This window comes from Schistocerca americana, chromosome 2 (assembly GCF_021461395.2).
Source record: "Schistocerca americana isolate TAMUIC-IGC-003095 chromosome 2, iqSchAmer2.1, whole genome shotgun sequence".
Taxonomy (NCBI): domain Eukaryota; kingdom Metazoa; phylum Arthropoda; class Insecta; order Orthoptera; family Acrididae; genus Schistocerca; species Schistocerca americana.
The window spans coordinates 415,834,509-415,856,839 of NC_060120.1; the positions used below are offsets into that span (position 1 = coordinate 415,834,509).

Genomic DNA, 22,331 nt, shown 5'->3' on the forward strand with positions numbered 1-22,331 from the left:
CATGTAACTAGTCTTTTTTTTCACTTCTGTCCACTCATTTATGCTTTCTGCAAATGTTTACAAAAAACAGAGTTTAATTTTCATCTATTTTCATTTTCACTGCATTTAATAACATTCACATAAATTTTCCCCCAGTGACCTCGAGAGAAATTATTAAACTGTAGCAAAAGGCCCTAGTGCTTGTGTGCAGAAATTTTACAACTGATCTGATAAGGATTATTAACATCTCCAATCGAAGACCAAATTGCTCCTGATAACTCTGCTCAATTCAAAAATCTCTCCAAGCAGTGTCTTTTGCATCAATTGCCTTTCTTACCATTTTCTACTTTGTTTACACATAGAAAGGTGAATGATGCTACCCCACATCTACCATACTTTTAGTGTCGTTCTCTTTTACCATTTAATTTCTTCAAATTTCTCAGATTTATTCCATATTTTTACACGTACTTGTTTTGCTATGAAATTTTCTGTCCTTCACATTTGTTTATTGTTTCCATAATACTGAGGTTAATAATTTTTGCTTCACCTTGGTTTTAACGCTGACACACTGTTAATATCAAAACTATCATTATTAAGGGTAAAACAGGAGAAAGTAAGGTTACAGTTTAACAAGCCACTGAAGTAGATGTCATCTGTAGTTTGAAAAACACTGTTCAGGCACTAGGCAAATACTTATTTTAAGAACAATCCAAACTTTATTCTGATGTAGGATAATTGCAAAAAAAGTTACACAAGGATGGGTAGTTCAGTGGACCACATCAACCTATCATTCACAAGATACTGGAAACACATTGTTTGCATGTCAGTTTACTGTTTTTATCATTTAGACTATAACACGACAAAAATTCGGCAGTGAACGAAGGAAAACATTTTCAAATATGTAAAAAATCTGAGATAAGACAACCAGATCACAAAATATACAAACATTTATCACTGACTAAATAATGGAAAGCTATCCCCAATCCAAAGGTTCATTAGAACACAGCACGATGATTCACTGGGTGACGTTTCCCTAAAAGAGATGCTAGTCCTTGCCTTATCTTTCGAGTGGCTTACTCAGCAAGTTATTGGGGGACCTACAGTTAGGCCAACTCCAAACCACAATGCAACTTAGCATTTTTCACATTAACAAATTACTGTTACTGGTGAAAGAAAAAAATAAGTGGCAGATTCAATCCTAGGACTGATCAAACCATGGACCTTCGGACTTTTAGTCTGGAACTTGCCCACAATCTACGAAGTTACATCTCTGACTACAAAGTCTATTGAATAAACTGATGTAACATTGTTGAGTTCATCATACAATACTATTTTGTAAATATAATTCTGTAGAGAAGTTTTGGTAAAATGTAAATCCTTAGGAAGCACTGAATCCTCAACAGACACACACAAGAAAGAAAGAGAACTTGCTAGATTTCATAGTAATCCTTTTCAAGCTTGTGTGTGTGTGTGTGTGTGTGTGTGTGTGTGTGTGTGTGTGTGTGTGTTTTTGTAGGCGTGCACTCTAGCTCAAAAGAGTATTACTTGAAAAGCTATCACGTTTTCTTTCTTTTTTGTATGTACCTGTCGACAACTCAATGCTTCTGTTTTTCAGTGAGTGGTCTCCTTTATTTTGAAAATATGCCATTATCATTTAAATTTAGGTCTCTGAGATGAATCAGACATGTAGTAGAGTTAGTTTGCAACAAAATGATTGGGATTATAACCTATACCTTAAGTCAGTAATTTTTGCTGTGGTATCTGCAATCCTAAAAAAGACAAAACAGGAAATGCAACTTATTTACCTCAGTAGAAGATGGGTATTGTGTCAGAAATGCATGTCAGTTATAGTCACCAGCAAAACACCAGCCAGGAGATGAAAATCATGGTGAGGAATCACTTTCCAGTAATGTTATAATTTGGACACATTTACTGCACATTTAGCTGTCAGCAGCCAGCAACAATAATTGGGAAGAAAGAAACAAGTTTTTAAATACACAAAAATAAAGTACAAACTCTAAATATTTTATTTTATTATAACTTAAGACATTTGTATATTAAAAACATAAAAGACAAAAACATTTAAAGAATGCTCATAAAATATTTTTCTTTTTTACACTCTCAATATCTTGATACAAAAATTGACAAGCTGGAGAATTGCCCAGCTGGTTTTCACAAGTTTCTGTTGATTATCAGTTCATGTCTTCTGGAACCATGGGTAACTGGTTACAAAACACTCTTAGAAACTTACGGAATAAGTTTCAATGCCTTAAGATAATCTCAAGGCACAAATCATTTACACAATGTGCACCACTCCTAGCAATTAGGGAGAATCCGTATCTGACTGCATGTGGACAGTGTGCACTCCTCTGATCGATAATGTAAGTGGAAAGTGGTACTCGCCCAAAAAGAGATAAGCATTTATGAATGCCCTAACAAGCAGATATCAATGTCTTAAGTTTCTTGTCATCTTGTATCACCCTTTCACATTAAGTAATTAGTGTTTAGCATGCCTCAAACAGGAATACAAAGCCAAACTGTTTACTTTCCGAAAACTTTTCCACTATTTGTTAAATGTGGGTTTTTTTTCTTTTTGATAAAGAGATTTCTTTGCATTCATAAAGAATTTCTCTTTTTTTAAGTACGTCAATGTCATCAAAGAGAACTGCACAGTCAAACATGCCCAAGCCATTCAGTGGCTTTTTGGAGTAATGCATAATGGCATTCTGTACTCTAGTATACTATTTTCAGTGACATTACTGATACTATGCCAACAATTATCTGTTGGTCAGTCTTTGCTCCTGGTAGTTGTTACTACAAATTCTGAACCCAAATTGGTATCAAAAGAGATTGGACATAAAATGCTTCATTTTCAGTACAGGAAATCATTTTTCTCTCTCCTGAAAACTAAGAAATTTTTGTCCTGTGCTTCAAAAACACAGGAACTATGGAAGGGAGAACACTTTCACAGGTATCATGATAAACACAATGCTTAATACACATTTGTCAAGCCTTTTTTCTTCTTACAGGAGAATTTGTCATTTTTCAAAAATGAATTCATGTAATCTTTAGCCATAACATTCAAATCAATAGAAATCAACACAATGAAATATGAAAACAACTGATGTTTCAAAATTATTTTAAAAGTGCTGTTAAGGCCCTAATATACTTCAACATTTGAACTCAAAAGGGCAGTACTACTAACTGCATTCATTTTAGGCACCAAGGGATATCTGTAATAGTTACTGAAGTTATCAGTGTGGAGTAAACCACAATTGCAGTAACACTGCTACTGACTCTTTAATTTTAAAACTGAAGTATATGTGCTTTGATTAAAAATGTATTAAAAAATATTTAGATTTCTGAGACTAAAAAGCACATATTACTAAGTGGAGGAAAAAATTTAAAACAAGGGTACTTTATGCAGAATGCTAACTCAAGAATAACAGGTAGCCAAATGGCTACTTGATAACACACAGCTCAATACAATATGCAAATGAGTAAATTTGAATGTTGAGATTATTTTGGTGGTGAGAGGTACAAGCAATCATTAACACACAAAGTACCTGTGTTACATTACCTTAAAAGCCTCTATAACAAACAGTAAAATGATACAGCTACCTAAGAAAGACAAAGGGTGTACCCAGAATTTGAAGTGGAGGAAACTTAGTTTTGTTCTGAGTGATGAAATAGTTTGAAGATTCTGCAATAATAGCCTTGGATAAACTTGTTAAAAGCTAATGTCAATTACGTGTCCGGCTTTCTTCTATTTGAAACTGAACTAGTTAAGTCATGTCTGTCTGATGGGACACGATACGAGTTTGGTTTGTGACAATTCTTTTTATAGAGGGATGGGATAGGGGCAGCCACCCTGCCCCCCTCGCTCATCGGGTACATGCTTAGGAAACAATGAGGCAACAACATATGGCATTTGTATGCAATCATCTTTACAGTGACATTTACTTTTTGTAGATCAATGGTTAATCAATGAGGTGGATTCAGAATGTAGAGTTATCACTCAATAAAAAGTTATTATTCATCCCATCTTCTCTATTTTTCTGATTCATGAACTAATTGACGAGTTCCTCCTAATACTACTAGTTACATACTTGCCCCGTTCATGTATTGTTAACATTCATAATATATTTAGATTTATTCATATTAACAAACTTGGTTTCATTAAACAACTACATTGTACTTGCCCAAACTAGCCATTGTTATGCATACAATGGCCACATTCTTAGTCCGAGTCTTCTGTAATTGTGTGTAAGTAAACTGATAATCACGTGTGTCATGTGTCTTAGTACGAAGAATTCTTAAGTTGTATTTATCAACCATTCTAATAATTAGAATTCCAACAAACGTATTGAAAATATGCTTGTATAACACTAAATGTCTTGAGATGACGAAAAGTGTTGATACACAACCACTTCAACAAGCAAGGCAGGAGGCATTTTACTAATATGGCACATTCTGGTAAACAGTCATCAGTGCCTGTAATATTAATACCAAAGTAAAATAAAATTTCAGTTAAGTGGGACATGATGTATCATAATAAAGAAAGGAATATATTTGTATGTTTCAGTTTCAATGGTCTACTCAAAGGCCTTTACCTGAATGTGAAAGAAAACATACTGAAATGGCAAAGCATATACATACAGGTAACAGTACACCTATATGTTCATGAACTGTCCAGACATTAAGTACACACAGCAAATAGGGTGAAAGGGCCAGGGCACGTCAACTGTTCTGACACAGTGCAGAAAAACTACTCAGTACTGTGTTAATTGAAGAAAAGTATGGGGTAGAGGAAAATCTAGTGTAAAATGAGAACAATAGGAGCATCATTCTATAACATGAAAGAACATTTTAATACAGTATAATCAGAAATTACTAACACTAAACAACAAAACAGATGCATGGATGGTAACCAACCTCACTTCTGTAAAACACAGTATGCAGTTTGTTCATGTCGTTTTCCAGGCTTTTGAGAGTAAATTTCTCTATACTAGATATCGAACTTCCAGTACTGGGATTATATGCTCTAAAAACCTTTTATCATACATGGAAACAGTTCATTCACTTATTAAGTTCCGTTGAATAAGAACCCCAAGTTTTCCCACCACCAGCAGAAGTGAGCTATGAAGCAAGAAGACTATCTTGTAGCAAGCAGCATTCCACTGATTTCACAACAGCTTGCAAGCATAACAGATCAGAGCAAATAAGTGGTTTACAAACACCAAGCAAGTAGAGAATGAGTAGGTTTTGACAACTGTGAAACATATTTACAGCTCAAGTCAATTTAATAAACACCAAAAGATTGCACTACATTAATAGTGTATCAAAATAACTTTCTGATGCCCAAAATTATGCGCAACATGAAACAGTACAGGTATGAATTGTCAGAATGGCAAATTAAAATGTGTCTGTAGATTAAAAATCATTAAATTAGAGTTTTAAAATACACATTTCAAGGAAACCAGCAAATAAGCCTCAACTGTAGTCTCCAAATGCTTATTTTCTGGTTCATTGTCCATTATCATGAATTTGATAAATTGTGTCAACTTACGTTCACAGGCAAATGGTTTTTCAGCATCAGAGACAGCATCATAATTCGTTTTCTTGCGACCTCTTCCCTGACCCTAATGCAAACACAAAAGAAAAACATAATTTGAATGTTTTGGGCAAAATAAAACATGGAAATGATGTAGACATAGATAGAAATAACATGACATTCATATTCAGTAGTTATGACATAACTGACACGAAAAGACCTCGCTAATTAGTTAATAGAAAGCAAAAGTTTCATAAAAATACATAGTATTTTCCAGAATGTTTCTTTTTTGCCAGTTCTCTCATTTATATCTTCACTAAAGTGGGAAACAAAGTTATAGTTTTGTTTCAAGGAATAATATTCAGACATGTCGCTAGGACAAGATGTCAGCCTTGAATTACATACATATTACAAAATAAATCAAACCTTTGGTTTCTTCACAGCTGGTGAGTCACCTGTCCTTGGAGCTTTTTTTGACTTCTTTTTCCTCTTTGTATATGATTCTTCATAATCATAATCAGAGTCAGGATCCGGGTCATCAAATGCTTCCATTTCTTGCATATCCAATTCATCATAATACCAAGCATCCTGTAACAGAAAAATTATTATCATTTTTGTAATGCTGAAGTTCTGAGTTACTGGTATATGTGGGATATTAAGATAAATGAGTGTTTAGCAGGTTAAAAAATACACTGTTTCACATACATAACATAAAAATATTACACAGAACACAAATACTTTTATAGATTGTGTTAGAAATGATATGTTTAGTAAATCTAATTTGAAACTGACCAGATCTTTCAAAAGGGCGAGATACAGCAGAATAGTTTTGGTGCAGTGCTGGAATGTAATTGTTAAGGTGTCCATTTACAAAAAGGATAGATTGCAACTCACTGTAAAAATGAAACACCGAGATGCAAACAGGCACAATGAAAAGTTTGTTACACACTAAGCTTTAGGGAAAAACCTTCTTCAGAAAAGAAAGGACAACAAACACAGCTGTGGTCAGGAGTGGGGCAGGGAAGGAAGACTGATAGCAGAGTACAGGTAGGTGGAGAGAAGAGCACTGCCTGGTGGAGTGTGCAGTGCTTCATGTAGAAGATGGCAGGACTAGCATTGGGAGGCTGTGGGGGAGGGCGGAGGAACAGGGAGCAGAAAAGGAGAAAAACAGAGAAGGGAAATGACTGCTGGGTGCCCTGGCAGAGACTGAGCACAATGAGGGTGAGGGAATTGGGAGGAAGTTATAGGACAGAGGGGGCAGAAACTGTTGGGCAGAGGGTGTGGTGCCAGTAGATTACCGGAAAATGAAGCCGGGATACTTTTGGGAGCGGAGAATGTGTGTAAGGATAACTCCAATCTGCACAGTTCAGAAAAGTTGATGGTGGCGGGGAGGATCCAAATGGCCATTAAAATCAAGCATGTTATGTTCAGCTGCGTGTTGCACCACAGGGTAGTCTACTTTGCTCTTTGCCACAGTTTGGCAGTGGCCTCTCTGCCCAGTAGACAGCTGGTCGGTAGTCATATCAATACAAAAAGCTGTGCAGTTATTGCAGTAGAGCTGATATGAGATATGGCTGCTTTCGCAGGTGGCTCGGCCTCTGACGGGGTAGGAGAAACCTGAGACAGTACTGGGATAGGAAGTGCTGGATGGGTGGTTTGGGCAGGTCTAGCATCTGGGTCTTCATAGGGGTATGATCGCTGTGGCAAAGGGTTGAGATTGAGAATGGCATAGGTATGGTCTAGGTTGTTGTTGAGGTTGGGTGGACAACAGAACACCACATTAGGAGGGGTGGGAAGGATCTTGGCTTAGATGTCCTTCATTTCAGGGCATGATGATCAAAGCCACAACAAAGAATGAGATTCAGTTGTTCCAGTCCGGGATGGCAGTGGGTGACGAAGTGGGCATTCCTTTGTAGCTGGTTCTTGGGAGTGTTGGCAGGATTGGGGTTGTGTGTTGATATGGCATGGGAAATCTGTTTGTGGACTAGATCTGGGGGATTGTGCCTGCTTGTGATGGCCTTTGTGACACCGTCATACTGGGCAAGGGCGATTTTGTCACTGCACATAAGCCATCTCCGTGTGGTCAGGCTGTATGGGAGCGACTTTTTGGTGTGGAAGGGATTGCAGCTGCCAAAATGCTGGTGGTGATGGTGACTGGAGAGTTTAATGTGAACAGAGGAAAGGATGGAGTCTTTGTGGAGGAGGTGGCCAACGACTAGGAAGGTGGCACTATGGGTTGAGGGAGACCAGCAGAAAAGCATATGGGAGAGAAGGTGTTGAGGTTGTGAAGGAATGAGGAAGGGTGCCTTCACCCTGAATCCAGATCATGAAGATATCATCAATGAACCTAAATCAAACCAGTGGTTTGGGGTTTTGGAAAGCTAGGGCCTCACAAAGGTCTTTGCAGGCAAGCACTCTTCCACACACCTAGCCCACAAGCAGATTTCCCATGCCATATGCCCACACACCCCCAGTCTTCCCACCATAACCAAGAACCAGCAAAGGAGCACAACCTTCATTACCCAATACTCCGCTGGACTGGAACAACTGAACAACATCCTTCATCAGGGCCTCGATTGTCTATCATCAAGCCCTGAAATGCGCCACTACCAACCTGCTGTCTACCAGGATTAATGACCAGTGTCAAACTGTGGCCAAGAGCAAATTAGACCACTTTGTGGCACAACATGCAGCTAAACATACCATGCTTCCAGAATGAGATTTTCACACTGTAGTCAAGTGTGCACTGATATGAGATTTCCTGGCAGATTAAAACAGTTTGCCGGCCCAAGACTCGAACACGGGACCTTCACCTGCTGTGGGCAAGTTGTCTATGACTGGGCTACCCAAGCGTGTCTCGACCCATCCTCAGAGCATTACTTCCACCAGTACCTCATCTCCTACCATCACAGAAGTCTGCCTGCAAAACTCCTGCAGTCTCAGTCTGGCACACAGTTTTAATCTGGCAGGACGTTTCATAACTTGCTTGATTTTAATGGCTGCTTCACAACTCCGATCGTTTGAATCCTCCCCTTCATCACCAACTTTTCTGAACTATGCAGATGGGAGTTATCCTTACAATCCATTCTCCACTCCCAAAACTCATCCCGGCCTGAACCTACGATAATCTACTGTCTACACACCCTCCATCCATCAGTTTCTGCCCCCCTGTCTTATAATCTCTTCCAATTCACTTCACTCTCTGCCAAGGCATCCACCCGTCTTTTCCCCTCTCTGCTTCTCTCTTTTTCCATTCCCTGCTCATCCCCATCCCCCTCCACATAGCCTTTCGATGCTGCCAAACTTTGTCCTCCCCCTCCTACAGTAGTCCCTACACACACTGCCAGCCATCACTCTTCTCTTCCACCAACCATACTCTGTTATCCCTCCCCCTTTCCTGCTCCACTCCTGATTGCTGTTTTCATTCGATTCAACAGTTGCAGTCCAGCTAGAATCGCCGGGGATGGCAGTCGTGTGCATGAGGGATGTCCCCTTGTGTGAATGCGTGGTTTCCTTTCTTTTCTGAAGGGTCTGGTCAAAAGCTTAGTGTGTAACAATCTTTTCACTCTGTCTGCATTGCAATGTGTCGTCCTTATTGAAAGTAGCAATCAATATTTTCAGTAACTGCTAATGTTCCGAATTGGGCTTTCCATTGTAAGGTGTCCACTTCATTCATGAACTGAATTTTAAAAAAGTGAGTGAATTTTAATGCTAAAGTAATCCTGTGTCTCTTCCAAGCATCAAAAAGACTAATGCTTATGTTAGGGCATGCACAAGGTAATGACTCAATTTTTTCCATAATTTGGAGTTTACGTACGATAATTTTTAGTTTCATAAACAAAACCATTGATGAAACTTCCTGGCATATTAAAACTGTGTGCCAAACATAATCAAATTCAGGACCTTTGCCTTTCTCGGGCAAGTGCTCTACTGACTGAGCTACCCAAGCACGACTCACGACCTGTCCTCACAATTTCAATCATTCCAGTACCTAGTCTCCTACCTTCCAAATTTCACAGAACCTCGCATGCCAATCTTGCAGAGCTGGCACTTCTGGAAGAAAGGATACTGCAGGGACGTGGCTCAGCCACAACCTGGGGGGAAGTTTCCAGAATTAAATTTTCACTCTGCAGCAGAGTGTGCACTAATATGAAACTTTGTGACATATTAAAACTGTGTGCCACATCGAGACTAACTTGGGATTGCCTTTTGTGGGCAAGTGCTCTACAGTCTGAGCTACCCAAGCACGACTCATGACCCATTCTCACAACTTCCAAACTTCGCAGAAGCTCTCCTAGGAACCTTGCAGAACTACCATTCCAGGAAGAAAGGACATTGCAGAGACATGGCTTAGCCACAGCCTTGGGGGTTTTCCCAAAATAAAATTTTCACTCAGTGCTGATACGAAACTTCCTGGCATATTATTTTAAGATCAGCAATCGGCAAACACTCCGCTGCAGAGTCAATATTTCATTCTGACAACATCCCCCAGGATGTGGCTAAGCCATTTATCTACAATATCCTTTCTTCCAGGGGGGCTAGCTCTGCACGGTTCACAGGAGACTTCTGTGAAGCCTGGAAGGTAGGAGATGCGGGTACTGACAGATTAAAGCTATGAGGATGAATTGTGAGTCATGCTGAGTAGCTCAGTCGGTAGAGCACTTGCCCACAACAGGAAAAGGTCCTGAGTTCGAGTCTCGGTCCAGACAGTTTTAATATGCAGGAGGCTTCATTTCGGTGCACACTCTGCTGCCGAGTGAAGATTTTATTCTGAAAACTGTTGATAACTATGAAAAACTGCTATGTTCACGGTCAAACTTTCACCAACATCAACAATTAAAATACCAAACGTATGTTTACATACAATTAATCAAATACTCTGTGAACTTTGACGATCAATATAAAATCTTGAGGGATATGATTCAGCATTTACAATTAGATATATGTAGCAGTTTCGTGTTTGTGATTCATTCATTCACACATTCATCTGAGCATCTGTAAACTGTATCAGGAAAAAGAATCTTCAGGAATGTGAAATGAGTCAAATTACACATTAAAAGGAAGAAGCAGCCAATGCAGGGCATATCTGTAATGGTCACTAATATACATTTCTCACAACTTGTAATCCATCCACACTAACACAAGCATAAAAGCAGCAGTTTTGTAAAAAAAAAAAAAAACAACACCATATTCTTCCGTTTTTATCATTATCTCTCATCACTTGTAAAGCAGTGGATAATGGGGAGACAGTGTTTATATGTCTTTCTGCTGAGAGACATGGGGTGTGTGTGGGATGAGTGTCTTTTTCTTTGGATTATGTCTGCTCTTTACTCTTTTATAAGAATACTTACAAGCATAGATGACTGTTAGTTATTTGCAGATTACATAATGGTAAGACAGAGATTTAAACTAGGTTTTAAATTGTAAGACATTTCCAGGGGCAGATGTGGATTCTGACCACAATCTATTGGTTATGAACTGCAGATTGAAACTGAAGAAACTGCAAAAAGGCGGGAATTTAAGGAGATGGGACTTGGATAAACTGAAAGAACCAGAGGTTGTAGAGAGTTTCAGGGAGAGCATAAGGGAACAACCGATGGGAATGGGGGAAAAAAATACAGTAGTAGAAGAATGGGTAGCTCTGAGGGATGAAGTAGTGAAGGCAGCAGAGGATCAAGTAGGTAAAAAGACGAGGGCTAGTATAAATCCTTGGATAACACAAGAAATATTGAATTTAATTGATGAAAGGAGAAAATATAAAAATGCAGTAAATGAAGCAGGCAAAAAGGAATACAAACGTCTCAAAAATGAGATTGACAGGAAGTGCAAAATGGCTAAGCAGGGATGGCTAGAGTACAAATGCAAGGATGTAGAGGCTTGTCTCACTAGGGGTAAGATAGATACTGCCTACAGGAAAATTAAAGAGGCCTTTGGAGAGAAGAGAACCACTTGTATGAATATCAAGAGCTCAGATGGCAACCCAGTTCTAAGCAAAGAAAGGAAGACAGAAAGGTGGAAGGAGTATATAGAGGGTTTATATAATGGCGATGTACTTGAGGACAATATTATGGAAATGGAAGAGGATGTAGATGAAGATGAAATGGGAGATAAGATACTGCGTGAAGAGTTTGACAGAGCACTGAAAGACCTGAGTCGAAACAAGGCCCCTGGAGTAGACAACATTCCATTGGAACTACTGACGGCCTTGGGAGAGCCAGTCATGACAAAACTCTACCATCTGGTGAGCAAGATGTATGAAACAGGCGAAATACCCTCAGACTTCAAGAAGAATATAATAATTCCAATCCCAAAGAAAGCAGGTGTTGACAGATGTGAAAATTACAGAACTAACAGTTTAATAAGTCACAGCTGCAAAATACTAACGCGAATTCTTTACAGACGAATGGAAAAACTGGTAGAAGCGGACCTCGGGGAGGATCAGTTTGGATTCCGTAGAAATTTTGGAACACGTGAGGCAATAGTAACCTTACGACTTATCTTAGAAGAAAGGTTAAGAAAAGGCAAAACTACGTTTCTAGCATTTGTAGACTTAGAGAAAGCTTTTGACAACGTTAACTGGAATACTCTCTTTCAAATTCTGAAGGTGGCAGGGGTAAAATACAGGGAGCGAAAGACTATTTACAATTTGTACAGAAACCAGATGGCAGTTATAAGAGTCGAGGGGCATGAAAGGGAAGCAGTGGCTGGGAAAGGAGTGAGACAGGGTTGTAGCCTCTCCCTGATGTTATTCAATCTGTATATTGAGCAAGCAGTAAAGGAAACAAAAGAAAAATTCGGAGTAGGTATTAAAATTCATGGAGAAGAAGTAAAAACTTTGAGGTTCGCCGATGACATTGTAATTCTGTCAGAGACAGCAAAGGACTTGGAAGAGTAGTTGAACGGAATGGACAGTGTCTTGAAAGGAGGATATAAGATGAACATCAACAAAAGCAAAACGAGGATAATGGAATGTAGTCAAATTAAATCGGGTGATGCTGAGGGGATTAGATTAGGAAATGAGACACTTAAAGTAGTAAAGGAGTTTTGCTATTTAGGGAGTAAAATAACTGATGATGGTCGAAGTAGAGAGGATATAAAATGTAGACTGGCAATGGCAAGGAAATCGTTTCTGAAGAAGAGAAATTTGTTAACATCGAGTATAGATTTAAGTGTCAGGAAGTCGTTTCTGAAAGTATTTGTATGGAGTGTAGCCATGTATGGAAGTGAAACATGGACGATAACCAGTTTGGACAAGAAGAGAATAGAAGCTTTCGAAATGTGGTGCTACAGAAGAATGCTGAAGATTAGGTGGGTAGATCACGTAACTAATGAGGAGGTATTGAATAGGATTGGGGAGAAGAGAAGTTTGTGGCACAACTTGACTAGAAGAAGGGATCGGTTGGTAGGACATGTTTTGAGGCATCAAGGGATCACAAATTTAGCATTGGAGGGCAGCGTGGAGGGTAAAAATCGTAGAGGGAGACCAAGAGATGAATACACTATGCAGATTCAGAAGGATGTAGGTTGCAGTAGGTACTGGCAGATGAAGAAGCTTGCACAGGATAGAGTAGCATGGAGAGCTGCATCAAACCAGTCTCAGGACTGAAGACCACAACAACAACAACAACAACAACAACGCAGACAATAATTGTGATCTCTCAGTATGACGCAGAATGAGTCAGTCAGCTTACAATTGTGATACACTCTCTCAGTTTTAGTCTGCCAGGAAGTTTCTAATGACAGTTTACATGATTGTCTTTTACACACACACACACACACACACACACACACACACACACACACAATCACTCTTCATTATTACTCATTCAGATATTTTCCTATGCAGCTGGGGATCTCACGCTGGTATAATTTCAATTTATATTTGTAGCTAATTTTATTATGTAAGACATTCTTCACATGACTGGGAAAGCAGTCAATGATCTTTATGGCTGAATAGATCACTATATTGTGTGCCACACTAAGGCTGAGTGAAGGATAGTATAAGTCATTTCTCCGTTTAGCATTTTATTTATGAATGTTAATGTTGTTTTTAAACTGGGATTGGTTGTTGTCAACAAACTTCATGCAGTAACAAATGTACTGTCAGACCACTGTAAGCTTAGACGTTTACATTAAAAAGCAGACGCCACATTTTAGCCTTGCTACTTCTGTGCAGTAAACACTTTCTTCTTTAACGAAACATTGGGCCAAAATATGATGTTCTAACATATTGTTGAATGAAAATAGAAAAAAATGAAACTAATTATTGGCATTTTCATCCCAAAAGATTGTTACTATCCATAATACAAAAGTTGAAGAGCTTAGACTTTGAAGTAGGTCTTTAACAAGTGACTATCAGCACAGATTCATGTGAATAAAAACATCTCAAAATTTAGAATATTCTGTTTCGTTTATTGATTTTTATTCTTGCATAGTTTCTAACAGTGTGATCAGACCTTGTGCTTTTGCAATGGGCAGTTAATCATTTTCACTTTTTTAAATTGTTGAAGTTTCTCCATTGTGTCTGATTATAATACTTGCATAATTAGTAAAGAGACAATTTCAGGTTCTTGGATGTAAAATGAGAGACCATTCACGAATAACAAGAACAAGAGGGTACACCATACCAATACTTTTGGTGTAACTATAGTGATCATTTCCTTTTTGAAGACACTGTTTCACTGTATACACTCCCCGAGTCTACTGAATTGACACTATGCCTTCTTTTAGTTTGTTAAGAAGACAGTTCCTAGCAATGCCTCTGATACCATTACATTCAAACTTTTCTGGGATAATAATGTGCACTCTACAATCAAGTGCTTTCAACAAGTTACAGAAAATACCAATAGACAATATTTTCTGATTTAAATTTTGTACAATCCAATTTGAAAACTGGGACTTGGCACATGGAGAGACCCATTCACAATCCAAACTGAAGCTGATGTTACCTTATTTTGGGTTGGATGAGGTACTGTTCTTGCATAAATAATCTTTTCCAGTAACTCCGAGGAGTTGGTAAGATGCGAGACTGAATGGTAATTATCAAAATCTTGCTACCTTTTTGTCCATTTGTCTGACAATAGCATATTTCAACCTGCGAGGATAGTAATAGTCTTGTATTGCATATGCAACTGAGCCAAAGGTCCCCATACAACAGTTTGTGGGGCGCGGGGGGGGGGGGGGGGGGGGGGGGGGGGGGGGGGGGGGGGGGGGGGGGGGGGGGGGGGGGGGGGGGAACCTTTTTAAGTAATAATACTGACACTTAAATAATCTTCTTATCTTCTTGAAAGAAAGACACCTGACTACACTACAATTTTTCACCTTTCCTGAGAGCTTTGGGGAGAGGGGGGGGGGGGGTGCACGGGGGGAGGGGGGGATGTGTGGGGCGAAGGGGGGGGAGGTGCCTTCCCCATTACCCCCAGGTATGGATGCCCTGGGACTGAATACATTGCAAGTATGTGAAGAGCATGATTTTAATAATTGACATGAGGTGGTATCAACCTTGAGAGTTTTTGCCTTTGAGGGAGTTAATTATATTCTTAATTTCTTTGGCAGAGCATGGAGTAATTTGATTTGGCTGTATGTAAGTGGCATTGAGACTGGTTCTTACATTTAGTGTATTGTTTTTTATCCTTTGAATTGCCCATGATAAACCTCTGAGCTGTTTCCAGGGAATGATAAGTAAATATATTGACTGTCTGACTGCTATCATTTACCATTTGGCATTTCTTTTAATAACTAAATCCTCACATTCCTTAACTGATTTTCGAATTTCTCTTTTGACAATTTCTTATACAGATTTAGATTTATTATTTGAATGATTAATTTCAGACATTATGCCGAGGTTTATTTTTTTATTTTGTAATTAATTTACTTACTACAGTACACTCTTCCCTAAAATTGGAAACCAGTCCTATTTGTTTGCACAACTTCTTCACATAATTTTAGTTTTCTTACACACACTATTTTGATTCCTTTTGTAATCCATAAGGCAGTACTTTTATCTCAGTACTGTCATATTTCATTGATTTCTTTGGAAAGAAAATGTTAGAGATTGATGAAAACCCACCTAGGTTTTGAATTGATATCTGTTACATCACACACATCAGTCCACTCAAGTTACCATATGGCTGCCTTGGAAATTTCCTTTTCCTCTCCATTAACCATGATGCCACTTCACTGTGATCAGGGAGTTATTGGGTGTGACTAGTTGTGCAGCATGGCCAGAGATGATATTCTATAAATGATTCGGTGTTCACTTACAAATATATAAGTGTATTGCTGTTGTCTGCTATGCTTTGCACTTCTGGTGGCAAAAAACAAAAATATATGTCAAGTTATAAATGTAATTCCCAAATTGTTTCTTTTACCTGAATATTTCAGAAAGTTCATTTCAAAATTTAAATCTCCGCTGATTATCACATTTACTTTCTTTTGTCAGTTAAGTGGTACAACAAATCAATTTTTTATATGCAGGGTGTTTCACAATTCCTATTACAGGCCTCTAGAGATTGTAGAGGGAACTTTATGTACCAAGTTTTGACAAGGAACTCATGTCCGTAAATGTCGATGTAGCACGAGTCCATAAGGTCCCCTGTAAACATGAAAGTCAAATCACAGTGTCAAAAGTCATTTCCTATGCAAATTGGCACATTTCACTTGACAAGGAGCTTACAATGCCACTAACATTCAACCAACACTAGTGATTTGATCTTCTTTCAGTTGAGCCCTGTCATGGCCTCATCTGAACAATGGGCTGGTATCGCAGCAAGTAAGTTTTGTATTGTCCATGACATCATATAGATCGGGGTTCTAAGGTAACGAGATCTGAATCATTTCATTAGAACAAAAGTGGGAGATTTCAAAGTGATCCAGTCTCAAACATATTTTACATCTAAACAGTACATTTCCAGACATGGATTCCTTACCAAAACTTTATCTAGTAAATCATCTCTACAACCCCAAAAATCCTGTAATGGGAATTGTGAAACATCCCATGTATCAAAATTTCCCAGTGGAGGTTGTTTATTGTAAAAAATTACTAATAAGTTTTTCAGTGGTAGCAATTCACAAACACATATTTCATATCGTTGGTCTAAGCACAAGCAACTTGATGCTGTTTTTAAAATACATGACAATAGCTCAAGTTCTCCACACGTTCCCTATGGGAATAAAAAGTTAGGTAATTTATTGTCCTCTGTGTTTATCATACTGATTCCTGTACTTACACTGGGCTCAAATAGACACAAGTCATCAAATTTCTTTTGACACCGTAGACCATGTAAAAAGACAAAAAGTCCATTGATTTTATTTTTTAATCATCAAAGAAACTGATGGGCCATGGTAACTTTATTCATGAAAATTTCTTTAGTGTTTGATACTACATTTAGCTCAACTTCTTTTCTAACAGCATGACTGAATGAGGTATTAAGCCAAGGCACACTTCTCACACCCATAACAGCAAGAATTTTATCATTGGTGACATTGTCGCTCCTTATCTTTTCAGTTAGCATTTCTGCTAAACTATCTTTCCCTCTCCTGGAAAGGGTTAGATTATATCTTATGTACTCCCACCTGCCAAAATCAGCAACTGGCGAAACACCACAGTGAGCCACACTCAAAGTCAGTCTCATCCTCATCAATTCCTGGTTAACTTGGCTTACAGCTTTATTTATACCAGGTACATCATGCTGCTATAGAACCTCAACAAAATCCACATGTGTGTGGGATTACTGCACCCAGCTTACCACTGCCACTCCTCAGATTATATTCTTTGGCCTGCCTGTTGCTTGCTCCACCAGCTACCAATATTGGATCTTATGTACTCAAATCCTTTATTACCTGCTGTCGAAGGCTAGCATTAGGTTTTACAGCACTTGTAACCAGGTACCTTAATCTTAATTGCTCTCGCAGCTCTTCGCCTACACTCCTCCCATGGCACCTGCCTAGCAGTAAGTACTATTACTACTCAACTCTGTTTACAAACCATCATTATTAGTCTGCTGCATCCTATTTTCTTCTACAAATAAATGAGGCTCCTCTTCTTCCACAGGTAACAGGTTATACCAGTTTGTGGGCAAGTATAATGGTAACAGAATTGTACAACTACTCTCTTTTTTTACCTTTTTCCCATTACTGTTTCCCACATTCTGCTTTATTCACCACCTCAATTGTTCTATTTCTTTTCCATGACCTCAGTCTCCATCCGAAGAGTACAATACTTCCCCCCTTGTTCTGTGATCCTACTGTCTTTTAAGCAACCCCTTCATATGCATAACAGATCCTCATTAGGAACCTTTTACCTTTTGTTCTGTCCCACTGCAGATGTCCCAATGAAACCACAATCCTCATGCAGCAATCCCATGCCAAGGTCTGTGACAGCTGACGTATGTACACACAAAACATCCAATTCCTGTAAATTACAGGCTGGTAGGGTGTGGATGTGGAGATCCCAACTGATATCATCTCAGATGTCAGCTGCCACCCATTTCATACCACGAAGTCCCTTCCATACAGCCTAGCCACCAGTGGTTGTCGCATCTGCAGTGATGAGCAGTCCCTCTCTAAATATACCGAGGATCTCACTGAAGCCTTCACTGACAGTAATTATCCTCCCATCCTTGTACAAAAACAAATCTCCTGTGCCTTATCTTTCCAGTCTCCCACCACATCCCAAAGTCCCACAGTCTGGCCACAGAGGAGCAGTCCCCTCGTAACTCAGTACCATACGGGACTGGCAGAGTTTCGATTACCTCTCATCATGCCCTGAAATGAGAAATGTCCTACCCACTATCCTTCCAACCCCTCCTACGGTGGTATTCCGCCATCCACCGAGCCTACACAATATACTCGTCCATCCTTACACAACCCCTGCTCCCAATCTCTTACCTCATGGCTCATACCCCTGTAATAGACCTAGATGCAAGACCTGCCCATACACCTCCTACCACCACCTACTCCAGTCCGGTTACTAACATTACCTATCACATTAAAGGCAGGGCTACCTGTGAAACCATTCATGTGATCTACAAGCTAATCTGCAACCACTGTGCAGCATTCTATGTAGGCATGACAACCAACAAGCTGTCTGTCCACACGAATGGCCACCAACAAACTGTGGCCAAAAAACAAGTGGACCACCCTGTAGCTGAACACGCTGCCAAACATGCTACCCCTCATCTCAATGACTGCTTCACAGCCTGTGCCATATGGATCCTTCCCAGCAACACCAGCTTTTCTGAATTGCGCAGGTGGGAACTTTCCCTGCAATACATCCTATGTTCCCGTAACCCTCCTGGCCTCACTCTTCGTTAGTCACTGTACTCACCCATCCAGCCCCCTCCCTGTTCCCGTTCCAGCACAACACAGCCGTCATTTCACCGCCACACCCAGTCTTTTAATTTCTTTTTATTTATTTCTCTCCTTTCTGATACTTACCCCCTCCCCCCTCCGTACCTTCTCTACTACCCTCCGTCTAAATTGCAACACTTCACTTCACTGTCCGCCACTCCTGCCATACTATCCCTTCCCCTCCCCGCCCCAGCCTCCTCCTTACCCCCACCCAGTCACCACTCCCATCATGCATTGGTGCTGCTGCTCGCAGTATAGTTTCAGCTCTCTGAGACTGCATATGTGTGTGCAAGTTGCGCTTGTGTGAGTGTGTGTGTGTGCACGTGTGTGTATTTAGTATGTGTGTCTACTGCTGAAAAAGGCCTTAATGGCTGAAAGCTGTGATTGTGTGAATCTTTTTATTGTGCCTATCGCGGCTCAGCATCTCCACTATATGGTGAGTAGCAACTTTGCTTCTCTCGTATTGTAATGTTGATTCTCATAGATATGCATTAACAAATTAGGCCTACCAGCAGTGAATTCACTGAATAACCTTTCTTGTATCACTTAAACAAAGTAAAACTTAAAGTCAGTTTGTGTACATAAACACCAAGTACTCTGATACTTAGTCTTTTAAATAAAATGGAAATACAAACAAATCAATCTCATGTAAGTTTTTTCTTAGTTCATCACAAACTAATTTACGAAACTAATGCCGAAATAGGCTCTTACCAAATAATACTGACAAAATTAACTGTTGATACACACTCAGCACACCAACTTCACAGCAGTACAAACAACAGTTAAGACCACAGAGTTACAGTTCCAAAGCCTAATCAACTTCCTACCTTCTCCATATTGCAGCCATTTGCCTTCTTTAACTCCTGAATTTTTGCTTTTCTCAACAAAAATTTGCACACTCTATGCCATACAGGAGGATTACAAAACAAGTTTATGCAAAACAATTGTGACGTACATTGTGTTTCAACTTCATGTGAACCTTTACCGCATTTACGTAGGTACCATATCAAAGCGATACAGTTTGTCTTTAAACTAAAGAACTTAGTTTCATAATAATGCTTTAGAAGCTGCAAGCATTACCCCTAGACATTTTATTAAACTACTTTAAATGAGCATGTTCACATAATGGTGCAAGTGCTCTATCTTACACACTGTTAGTTCCCACATTCTTACATCGGGACATGGCTAAGATCAGTAGATGAGATTGAGAAGAAATAATCTGCCATGGCCTCCCCAACAGCCAGATTTGATTATTGTCGAGTTTCTGTTGTGTGCATTGCTAAAACAATCGACAGGCTGTTACCTTACTCTGGGACCACTCAGGAATTGGGACAGATTCTTAGTAAAAACAACTTACTGATCACCATTAACAGTTTACATGCACAGGTTTCCCCAAAAATTCTGGTTTGAATGCCGAGAGACAGCCTGTGCATTTAAGAACCTATGAGGCACAGAAAAATCTTTTCCAGCCACACTACTTCAATACAGAAAAATTATCTAGAAATAAATTATATATGTAAATGATACTGAGGTTCAGGGCATCACCAACAGATCCTATTTGACATAGTGTCAAACTAGTACTGGTCAGTAAAGCTCGAACACTTATGACAATACTGATATAAACAATAACACTATAATGAAGAATAGCCAGGAAAAAAATCTACTTTGCAAGTACCAGCTGACAACATACAGACAAAAGGAGACAACATAATAGCTTCAGAGCTAGAGATTTATTCGAATGAGAAGAGAATTTTTGGAAAATATATCAGTATTCATGGATTTCAGAGACATGGATGTTTTAAAACAGCAAGTTACAGCTTGCAAAGAAAATATTTGACAGGATAGAGATAAGGGAATGAAACTCTGAAAATACGAAACTGCTAGCAACTGTAAAAGTGAAAGAAATAGATGGAGAAGAAACAGCCAGGGACAGAAAAAATAAGAATCATAATATACGACAAAAAAGAAAAAGAAGTGAATGAATGGCAGAAATGAAAGCAGAGGATGTTCGATGCGCATAGCAGACAAATTACAGGTGTCTTCCTTAATGGAATGACGGTTCAGAGTACTTAGGGCATTTTCTTCATGAAGCATGCCTTACAGGTACTTGAAGATAACACAATATTGTCTTGAAATTGGTTGTATATACATGAGATAAATCTCAAAATAAAATAATAAATACTGCTGTAAGGGAAATTGATTTTCACTGGAATAAATAAATAATAGCCAGAAGCCCTATGAAATTTGGTACATAGTTGACTCCAAGAAAATGAAGTTTATGATGTCTTCCACAATCATGATGGGGAGGTCCATCACACAGTGGAAATTATAGTACACTGTAGCACTAGCAAACTTGTAATGAGTGTAGCAGGAGATTATGTCAAAAATTGATACAGCTCTATGCCATTAATTTGGCTTACCGTCAGGTATCACAAAACGTGGCATAGTGTCAAAACCATAATACATTTCACATGCATAATATTATTTGTTGATACGACAAAATCTATTGCCATATATTATGATAAAACATTTCAGTTCTTTGTTCTTAATGTGCAACTGTTGCTTACAGATGTCATCGCTCTTTGATCATGACATGAAAAAGATTGGCCTAAAGCTGTAACAAATTATTTTGTGTTAATTATGGGAACAGTTAACTGCAATGGAGAAATAACACTGTAACACAATTTCAAAAGCACTCTGCACCTTTTATGGCTCAAATTAGTACACACTAAATTAATGATTTGTATCACATTACAGATAATGGCAATCAAGAAGCACAAATAAGTAATGTGTTTCCTTACAAACAACTGTTGTCCTGTATTGCTCTGTCATTATGTTCTGAGAATATCTGTAGGACTGATGATGAATGAATCCTCAATGAACACTTTTCTGTTCTGCTTGCACTTTTTGTTACTGGGTACTCTGTGTCCACACTACATCCATACTCTGAAAAACACTGTGAAGTGTGTGTGGCAGAGGGTACATCCCTCAAAGCAAATATTAGGATCTCTTCTCATTCTACTCGCATATGGAGTGTAGAAGAATGACTTTTAAAATGTCTCTGTGTGTTCTGTAATTGGTACACTCTTGTCTTTGCACCTCCTATTGGAGAGATAGATAAGAGTCTGTCATACATTCCCAGATTCGTCACTTAATACTGGTGCTTGAAACTTTATAAGTGGGCTTCCCACAATAGTTGAAGTCTCTCACCAAGCATGGAAATTCATGTATACTCAGATTCAATATGTCACACCTTCTTGGTGTATGTTCAATAACCTCTCTAACAAGGAAAGGTATCCACAGGGGTGATAAACTTTTTGAAACTGTCTACATGGTGATGTAGGTTAAGATCCCAGGTATCATACACTGCAACCATTCACTCTGGTGGGCCCTCATTTGCGACTAATTGATGAAAAAAGAAATTCGGAATTTTGTATGATACGTAATA

The 22,331-nt window shown here is 38.9% G+C and overlaps 1 protein-coding gene across 3 annotated transcripts in view; it reads right to left on the reverse strand.

Annotated features, from left to right (window-relative positions):
* Positions 1-22,331, reverse strand: part of LOC124594894 (zinc finger protein ubi-d4) — a 256,583-nt gene that overhangs the window by 114,083 nt on the left and 120,169 nt on the right. For all 3 annotated transcript variants that reach the window (XM_047133370.1, XM_047133369.1, XM_047133367.1), the window contains exons 5-6: positions 5,960-6,121; positions 5,549-5,621 (exon numbers count right to left, since the gene is read on the reverse strand). In XM_047133370.1, coding sequence (XP_046989326.1) covers positions 5,549-5,621; positions 5,960-6,121 — 235 coding nt within the window. The remainder of the gene's footprint in view (positions 1-5,548; positions 5,622-5,959; positions 6,122-22,331) is intronic.